Here is a 9,657-nt window from a genome sequence, read left to right as displayed (position 1 = left end):
GAGGATTGCCCCGCTTGTGAAGCTGATCAGACTAATCTGCTTCCTTTCACGAACAATGACTCTTTTGGCAAAATCTTTTGTTTTTAAAACGTGTAAAACGTTGTTTTCTGATGTCACTTTTGTTAATTAATTCATTTTCAAAGTAAATTGGGGAATGCATGCAGTCCACGAGTTCCACAGCTGAGGTATACGACAGGTATAGCTGCTTTGATATTTGATGGACTGTAACATAGAATTATTTTTGATGCGACTACTAAGAGCCAAACCAAGATTGTAGTTTTGATTTATATGGTCCTGACATGAAATGTAAATACAAGGAAATGAATTGAAACATCTTCAGGTACATTTTAATACGAAGTCAGATGAGCTGACACTGAAGAGGCAGAGATGTGGCCTTTCCCTCTTACAGTACATTCTGTGTAAAGCTACGCGTCCTAAGCAATGAAATCTTCTTATTGGTTTTAGACAAGATGCTAGTGCACATACTGCATCGAGTGGTGCAGAGGATGTGTTTTGGCTCGCCTTCCATTTTGCAGGTTCATGGAGAGCTCCTTTCTTTTCAGCAGAAACAACAAAGAAGAAATCAATGAATTCATGCTCAGGCCTGAGGAACATTTCACAGCAGCGTTACAGTCTGACTTCACATAAGCACATTGCTGTGTCACTAATTTCCTCCCATGCCGTTTGTATCTGCCTGTACTTACTTTAGCCCTCTTGTTTATTTACATCCGCTTCGTGAAACTCTGCCTCAGATGACAGGCAGCAAACAGGCGCTGCAAATGGGCGGGGAATGGTTGTACTTGTTCCTCTCACAGGTGAGGTGAAAAGTTAAGAGTGTCTTTCGCTGTGGTCTCTCTCTGCCCGGCCCTCTTTTGTTCGTTCTGAGGACAGAACAGTGCTTCAGTAATATGTGTTGTGACCCGCCCTAGTCTTCTGCTGTCTGGTGTCTGGCTGCTGCTGTGAAATCGAATGCAGTGGGCGAGCTCTCAGCGGGGAGCCCAAAACATTAACGATGCGCGGCAGGCGACAGATGCCTGTTCTCTGAATTGAGGAGTATCTCTGTTGCTGTCCCATTGTCTGTCTCGCTCATCGCTGTTTTTTCATTTTACTTTGTCTTTCTGCCATTCTGCTGTTCGGTCTCCTGCGGGGTCATTAGTGGTTTGGGTTACATGCAAGAGCTGTGGGCTGTACTCCGGCTACGGTGTTACTCAGCTGTTTTCCTGACCAGTTGATTCCCTGTTATTGTGTTTTTCTGTTTACATGAATAAATAAGGAGACAGACGGAGTATTTCTGTCTGCCTATGGTGTCCTAGCCACATGTCGAACAGTTCACCAGCAAAACAATATGAAGTATGAAAGGTTCAACATACAGTAGCAGTGGGGGTGACGGGAAGACTGCAGAAAGAGGAAAGATGCTGGCAAGGCATCTCTGGGAAAAACCTCAAAAGCTGGTTGTAGGTGTTCTTCTGAAAATGTGCAAATGAACGGACACGTGATACATCATATGGTGTAACCTTTCTCAAAGACATTGAATAGTTCACAAATCCTGTACAGTGGGTTCTGGGAGACAAATGATCCGGCAGCTCTGCAGTGGAAGTCATGAGTTAGAGTCGCATCAAATTAACATTTTCATCATTGATTTTTTTTTTTTTGAGGAGTTGATGAATCATTTAGTTAATGAAATACAAAACCAAAGTCAGAATTCTACTTCAAGAGTTCCCACGGATCAGCAGTCCATGAAAGCAAAGGTGTGCGATTGATGACTGATGACTTGCGACAATGATGAAAAACAATGACTGTAAAAGAGACACACGTTTGACCGTCCCGCAATATTGAATCCATGAAAACGGGTCACAAATATATTGTTTCAGATTTTAAAAACAACTGGGCACAGTCGTTTTTATAAAACATTGCACAGACAGCAGTGAACAGTGCGTATGTTGGACTGTTCCAAGCAGCGGATTCATTCACATGCGGTGCTGGAACACAGAACTACGGGCCATTGTGTGGCACGTCATCGGACGAAACGACGCGGGCCGTGAACACACAGAATTGCATGTGCGTGTAAACAGAGCCACTTTTGCGTGCATCCTGCCAAAATCTCTGTGGCTGCCGCTGTGCATAACCCATCCTGTTAAACGCTGCACATTATCAAACATGCCATGAGCAGAAGGCCACACAAAACAATATCATCATCATAGGAATGGAGGAATTATTTCCATTGACAGAGCCAGATGCTGTTGGTTTCATGGCTCCCTGTCATTCTGTTTGCTCTTGCTTAGAATCAGCATGATAATCATGAGAATGAAGAGACTGACAGGAGAGAGCCCCAGCAGGTGAAAGTGAAAGCACTCATTCTGACAGAGTCTGACTCACTCACACACCACTGTCTCAGCGATGCGTCGACTGTGGGAAGATTTGCTAGAGTGTGGTTCAATCGGGATGTTATTGAATCACATTGAACCAAGAAGGAACAAAAAACAACCTTAATATCTCTCTCTGCAGCAGCTTTTGGAAAGAACTCCGTCAGTATTCTTTGCAGGGCTTGATATCTTTCTCCGTTATTGGAAGAGAGCAGGGGAAGCAGGATTTGGGCGTAGCTCTACCTATGCAGATTATAATCTTTACCCAGATTACACGTGTTTAGTGTGCGGCTGAGTATTTATCCTCAGCTGCTTTAATCCAAGTCGATGTGGAACAGACTTTGCCTTCCCTTTCACTGTCGGGGCTGGCAGGAGGAATTATCCGTTACAGCCGCTGCACTGAGTCAACATCACCAACAACGATAGTCGAGCTGCGCAATTTGCATGTAGAGATGTTTGAAACATGGGGATTGGTCAGGGGTTCTAAGCAAATCTTAATCCATATGTATGTAAAAAAAACTTCAGTGATTACCCTTCAAAGTGTGTGCCAGTCATAAGTTGCATTAATGTCTCGTTTTAGCGCTGTGCTCTAATGTTTTCACATGCATTGTGGGAGATGGAGAGCAGCAGCCTTTGAAGTCTCAGCTCCTGTATCCCATTTAATATCAACATATGTTTGTCCGCTCGATAATCCCCACAAAGCTGCTATTCTACTGGAACACACAACGTTGGACCAGCTGTCCTGCTTTAAGTCAGTTGTTGAGACTTTGGTGTATCTTATTATTATTATTATTATCATTTATGGGAAAATATCCAAACTTCTTTTTACTTTTTTGTAATTGTTTTACGGTGTTTCACTTCATGCATGCAGTGTCATTTAGAAGGATTTTCCCATTTTTTGTGACAACTTGGTGGGATTACTGCGTAGCACGTTGCTGAAAGTTATTTTACCAAAACTCAAAGAGTTCCACACCAGCCTCCACTTCCAGTGTCATCGGCCCATTTGTATGAAGTTGTTCACAATGGACAGAACTCCTGCCTCTGGGTACCTCTGGCTGGACAGATCTTCCCACGCTTCAATTAGAAATCGGAAAACAAACAACAGCAGTTCTGTGTTTATCAAATTTAATTTCATTTCAAATGTACTTTGCAGTGGGTACATGCAATGGTATGATATCTGTTGACCATGCCAACCTGTTCTCACTGCAAACTCATCAATACTCACGGTATAACGATTAGGGACGCTTACCAAGCGTCGGCATGTGACGAACTGGGAGTGAGAATGTGTTGACCGCTCCAGAGACAGCTAGTTAAGTCGACCCTGAGAATATTTTGTCACACAGCAGGTGTTTTAATGTAATCACCAGAGCCTGGCAGAGCTGGCCATGTCAGCAAGAACGCTTTTTGTCTCGTTTGCAAATTGAGCATTCTGCGCCCCCCCCCCCCCCCCCCGTTCTCCCGGTGCAAGCACGAACTTGACGCACCCCATTCGAGAGACGCCTCGTATCTCACTGTATAGAACCCGAAATGAGATTCCAGAATCGGTTATTTGCTTTAGTTGTGGCATCAAAAAAGGGCATCTCAGAACAGCAAGGTCAACCTCTGCAGTGAGCAGCGAGGACCCACTTCATGCTTCAGCAGCATTTAAATAATGTATCCAACTTTAAAATCCACCCCAAGACGAGATGATTCTCAGTAATACCTCCTCTTTAAAGAACACAGAGTTGCACATGCGGGTGTAATGCACATTCTTGTCAGAAGATTAGCAGAGCCTCACTGGGATGCTTCGTAAGAAATAAACCTTGCAGTTGTTTTTTTACTGCTTCAAGGCCATCTTCAATGTAGTTTTGAAATAAAAAAAGAACAGTTTCTCTTTGTCTTTTCCTCTTAAGAATCCCTCTCTGCCTTTCTTCTGAGTGGCTTGATGCCTCTCCTTATCATAGTGAATGTATTTCTTCCTGCCACACTTATTATTCACCGCGCTGAGAAACACAGTAAGCCCCACAGAAAGCCTTGGTTGTGTGAAAACAGTTGAATCACACCTTCTCTCCAATGTTTTTTAACTAAGCCTACTCATCCTGCTCTGCTCCGATACGCCACTTTGACCTCCCAGGGCGGTATCGGTCACCACACGTCGCTCTGACCTCATGGGCATGGACAAACTTTTAACAGCACTGTAACTCCTCAAGTCTAAACTAGTTTCTATCATCTGCATAATGGAAAAAATAGCCGGCAGAGACTTTGTTGCCTGTTTGTACTTTTCCACAGTCGACCAGTTTGAAAAGCATGTCCTCATCTGTAAGGATTTATGAGTTTCAATTTAATTGGAGGAAATTAGTGGACATTTAGCTTCTAATATCTATCAAATTAATCTCTAACTCTGTGTTTCTCCCCCCCCCCCCCCTCTCTCTCGCAGGAAATCCAGAATGGGTTCCGGGATTAACCTCTGCACTTGGTAGAGCGAGCCAGAAGTTCACGTCCGTTTGCACAGCATCTCACAGCCTGGGGAATTCCATAATGTAAATGTATCTTGGCCTTTTTTCTTTTCATTAAACCTTCAGCTTTGGGCCATGCACCTTAGAGGATCTACCCGGACCGCTATTTCCTCCGTTTGGATTTAGATTCCTCTTTTGCTGGGACTACTCCACGGCCCTGCAGCGGTGGCTAGTTGTGGCGGCTGCCGCGGCGGGAGCGGGAGGACCGTACACCTTTGGAACACGGGGATAACTTTACAAAAGCACGCGCCACCATGAGGATATCTACCACCTCCTGCCTCTGTCCCTTTCTGGTCTGCCTCTGTTTCATCCAGAGGTGCTGCGGGGCGAGCCACCACTTCCCCGCCAAAGTGCCGTCCAAGAACCAGACCAAACTGGCCAACGGGGAGACGGAGGTGCACCACAGGCCGAAGCGAGGCTGGATCTGGAACCAGTTCTTTGTTTTAGAAGAACACTTGGGACCAGAAGCACAGTATGTGGGAAAGGTAGGATTGTTCTTTTTGTTGAACATTTTATCCCAGGTAACTGTTTTTGAACATCTTACTTGGCATTTTCCTCTCCCCTCTTGTTTATTGAGAAATGGGTTACAGCAGGACCAAGCTGTTCTATTGAGGTAGATTGCAACGTCGGCATTGTACGCGTGCTTTTTTTATCTTCTGATGTGGAAATTCAGCGCTCATTTGTGAAGGTGTGTAGGTGTTTGTTTGTCAGTACAATGTTGGACTGATTTCCTCTCATGATAATGTCCAAACAACGTTTTATGATCTGTAATTAGGGAGTGGCTCTCAGCATGTCTGCCACTCTCTACATCAAGCTATCTCTGAACTGGAATATCAGATTTGCTCTCTCTGTGGGAATTGAACCCAGATTTGATCTCTTGTTGGAAAATGAACCACCGCAGTTGGAAATTGGGCAATTCTGCAATGGGGACATCGTAATCGGGGGCCCCTCATAGCTGGACCATTTTGTGAATGGAATTTCAGAGTGACCGATGTGCCTTCCAGAGGAAACGACAGTGGTGGGTATTCTTTCTGCTTGTGCATGGCCCGGTTGTTGGCGGTGACTTTTCTGTTCGCTCCACCATAACCCACAGGGAGCTGGTAAAGTCCTCCGCTTGCAGAATGCCTGCCCTTATCTCCTGAAATGTTCAAATGTGTTTCTCCACTGCAGTGATCATTATTCTAGGCACTCAGGCACACACTAATCCCCTCAACTGCACTCCGAGAGAAAGAGAATGAGAAAGGCAGAACGCTCCTCTGACTGCACGTATGTCTGTATTTCAACAAGGGGTGCCATTTGGAAGGGAAAACAGAAGAAAAGAGGGATGACATGCTTGGAAAAAAGAACATGAAACATAAAACAACAGTAAATATCGCTTTCCAATACTGTTTATTGAAAAAAACCTGGGGTTTTAATCACAAATGTCCTTGCGAAGCAGGGAAGAAAGGTTATTTATTGGTGAAACATGTTTTAGGTGATATTATTTGACGGATGAATGAACCATAAAATCCCACAGTGTCAACAAAAAGAATCCCTCAGCATTGACGAGGCATTGTGTCCCCAGTGTCAGACAATAGCAGAGACATTTGCAGCATATTCAAAGGTTCATTTTGCCGATGCGCTAACTGCACCGAGACGCGGTTACTCACTTACACGTTAGATTCCTCCGCGGTTTTAAGTTCATGATTGTTTGGTTGGCTCATAGTGCTAGTTCTACTCCTACCTTAAGGCTGTTGTTTTTCTGTGTGTGTGTGTGTGGCGGGTGCCGCTGATGAAAGCAAAACAAACTTAAACAGCTAATCCTGGATGATGATAAAGCACTGAGAAGACACATAAACATTATTAAGGAATCAATTTGACATGCATGTTTAAAGAGATGAGGTCTCCAGATGGTGAGCACAAAAAAACCCTTTTAATTATGTGGGCTGGGACTTGAGTGCAGTGTCCTAATGTGGCCAGGAGACAGAATGACCCTTAATTAGACGAAGACAGGAGGATTAATGCATGCAGCACGTACAGCGCTGTATTGTGTTTTTTTCTCTCCCCCTCCTTCCTTTGCTTGATTAAAAACTCTGGACATTAGCGAGCAGCAAATGGAGCAGTTCCACTCGGGAATTGCCAACACTGTCGCCGTCGGTTATTGCTCTCGTTGAAAAATGGGACGTTTTGAAACAGACGTTTTGCACGCAGAAATTCTAATAATCGCGTGGTCAACATACGACGCAGACGCGTGCTCAGAAACCTGCACGGTCAAACATCACAAGCATGCCGATATGTGAGACTCTGCCTTGGCAGTTGGTGATGTGATGTGTGCTTTTTCTTCTAGTCGCACATAAAGGACTGCATAGAGTGACTTCTGTGAATAAGTGAAGCAGCCAGTCTGTCAAGAACAGTTTTAATCCCCTTGAGGTATCCCATAATCCCCAGTGACACCTTTCTGGGGAGGCTGACGCATTTTGGGGAAATGACAGCTTTGTGCATGAGTGAGGCGCAAATGCTTGCTTGGGGACAGGGCTTGTCCAGATACGAGACAGGAGACAAAGCGTTCTCCCAATGGGAGGTGTGAATGTCTCCACGTCAATCTGCTCAGCGTGGGGCCTTGAAGTTGTCGGGCAGGTTACGGTCTGGATGGTAATTTTTTTTGCAAATCCTCAGACCCTGAATGAATGTGTGTCGCAGTGAACGGTCTGATGCAACTTGGTTTGAGGACATGGTGCAGCTTTTATGATGAAAAATATCAGTCAGGTATCCTTGAATTGATCCATGTTGTGCCCACTGCTAAAATACACAGTAAATAAAGTGAGATTTGACGTAACCCCCCCCCCCCCCCCTGGTCTTATCCTGTGTTCATAAGAAAGGTGCCTAAATGTTTTATTCATCCATCTAAAAATGGATTGTGCTGTGACAGAATCAGCCAACTGTCTTGTTGTATATACAGTAATAGCTCAACAGTGGAAAGACAAAAAAAAGAAAATGAAGCGAGGTCTGAACATAAAATTGCTTTTCACGCACTCTTTGCAATGCAGGAAACGAAAGCATGCAGATTGGAATGTGTACAGTGTTAAACCAGTGAGGTGTTACATGAAATAACAAGGAACATTTCACAGTCGATGGCACATTATTAGTATGCGGAGTTGGAAAGAGAAACATCCTGACAATGGCAGATATAATACTTGTCAACCACTGAGACTGAGGCATGTACACATGAGTGTGGAGGTGGGTCTATGTCTGAATGTGTAGCAAGGCTTCAACGACAGCTGCAGCCGGAGACATTGAGTTCTTTGGTTGTCCATCCATTCGTCTGTCCCAGTCTTGAGTAAACAATAGCTTAGGAACAGCATGAGGGAATTTCTTCACATTTGGCATGAAAATACACTGAGACTCAAGGATGAAGGGATTAGAATTTGGTGGTGAAAGATCTTGGTCATTGTGACATCACAAACAGGTTTCTTGTGACATTTTGCACAGACAAGGACGTTAACTGCTTGGTGGTGGATGCAGACAACCGCTTGGCGGCAATAATATTATTTATTTTTTATTATTGAGCGCCCAGATTCTGGGCTACCCGGGTTTTATCTGTCTGTCAGTCCAAAACTCAAAGATATTCCACTTCCTTCATTTCATTGTCTGCTGTCTGGATCGGAGGTGATGTAGGTTAACTTTTACAAATGCGATCTGTAGGCTTTAGCTTCTATCTTTATCTTTTATATGCTGCTGAATCTGTTTGACATCCTGGATTTGTCCGTTAAACTCATATTGTAGACCCTTCCACCTGGTTCTCTCTGAAATCGCTTTCTTTAAAACTGTAGTTAGTGACAGTGTGGGCTCCATGGTAGCTCTGACAGTTGAGGAAATAGCAGCGGGAGGCGGGGCTTAGCAAAGGGTCAATCGTACACTCAGTGCATGCACCAACATGTACATTCAGTACGAGTTGTCGTTCATTACGAGTGTGTGCGCGCACTCATGATTCATTGATTCTTCGAGGCAATTTGGATGAACAGTCTCTGTTTGGGGAGGCTCTTTATTATCTGGTCAGGCATTGAAATGCATGTGCTGTGCCGTGTGCTTGATACAGTCACACGTTCACCAAACAAATGATGGTAAAACAAATTAAGCGAACCCAGTGAACAGTTCCGCTTCCATGGAGTCACCAACTGCAGAAAATAACACTTGAAGAGTCTTCTGTCTGTGCAGGCATGCTTAATATATCTGAAGTGTTTTCCCCTGTCCTCTGGCTGAGACGTTCAAACGTATTAGCACCATTTAGACACTTGAGGCTAAAGCCATTTGCCCTCACTCGCTGCCAGAGCATGGGGAAGAAACTTCATGTTTTCTTGAGCTGATCTGCTGACGGTTTCATTTCTGTCTCGTACCAAATATCACATTTTTAGCAGCAGTTAGAGAGAGAGCCACCAAATGAGTGTCAGAGTTGCTTCCGGGACTCTCATTCCTGTACATCGAGAAGTCAGCCATCCTTCTGGGAAGACGACGATTCATTCTGTTTCTCCCCGCAGATGTCAGAATAGAGGACAACTATCGGGGCGGATTCTCCGTGATGCATCGGTAGCACGTCTTCGTCACACCCCTCATCACTGTCTCTTGATGTATGGTCATTAGGCGGGCCCTCCATCATCAGGGCTTACTGTGACTGTTACGAATCAATCAACGAGAAGGGGGGGCGCTCGAAGGAGTTGATTGGGAGGGACCACGGTCAAAATGTGGTGATAATCAGACAATCAAGCACGCCCACATAGAAAGTGATAAAGACCTCTTGAGTGAAGTATAAGAAGAGCCGAGAT

The 9,657-nt window shown here is 44.6% G+C and overlaps 1 protein-coding gene across 1 annotated transcript in view; it reads left to right on the top strand.

Annotated features, from left to right (window-relative positions):
* Positions 1 to 5,112: 5,112 nt before the first annotated feature.
* LOC306793892 (cadherin-18) overlaps positions 5,113 to 9,657 on the top strand; it is a gene marked incomplete at both ends in the record, with an annotated part of 54,647 nt that continues 50,102 nt past the window's right edge. Inside the window, one exon of the mRNA XM_079291691.1 lies at positions 5,113 to 5,343. Coding sequence (XP_079147817.1) covers positions 5,113 to 5,343 — 231 coding nt within the window. The remainder of the gene's footprint in view (positions 5,344 to 9,657) is intronic.

The sequence above is a fragment of the Melanostigma gelatinosum genome (genome assembly GCF_949748355.1).
Source record: "Melanostigma gelatinosum genome assembly, chromosome: 20".
Classification (NCBI taxonomy): Eukaryota; Metazoa; Chordata; class Actinopteri; order Perciformes; family Zoarcidae; genus Melanostigma; species Melanostigma gelatinosum.
The sequence above is the reverse complement of the archived record's forward strand: the minus strand, read 5'-3'. Positions and strand labels throughout refer to the sequence as shown.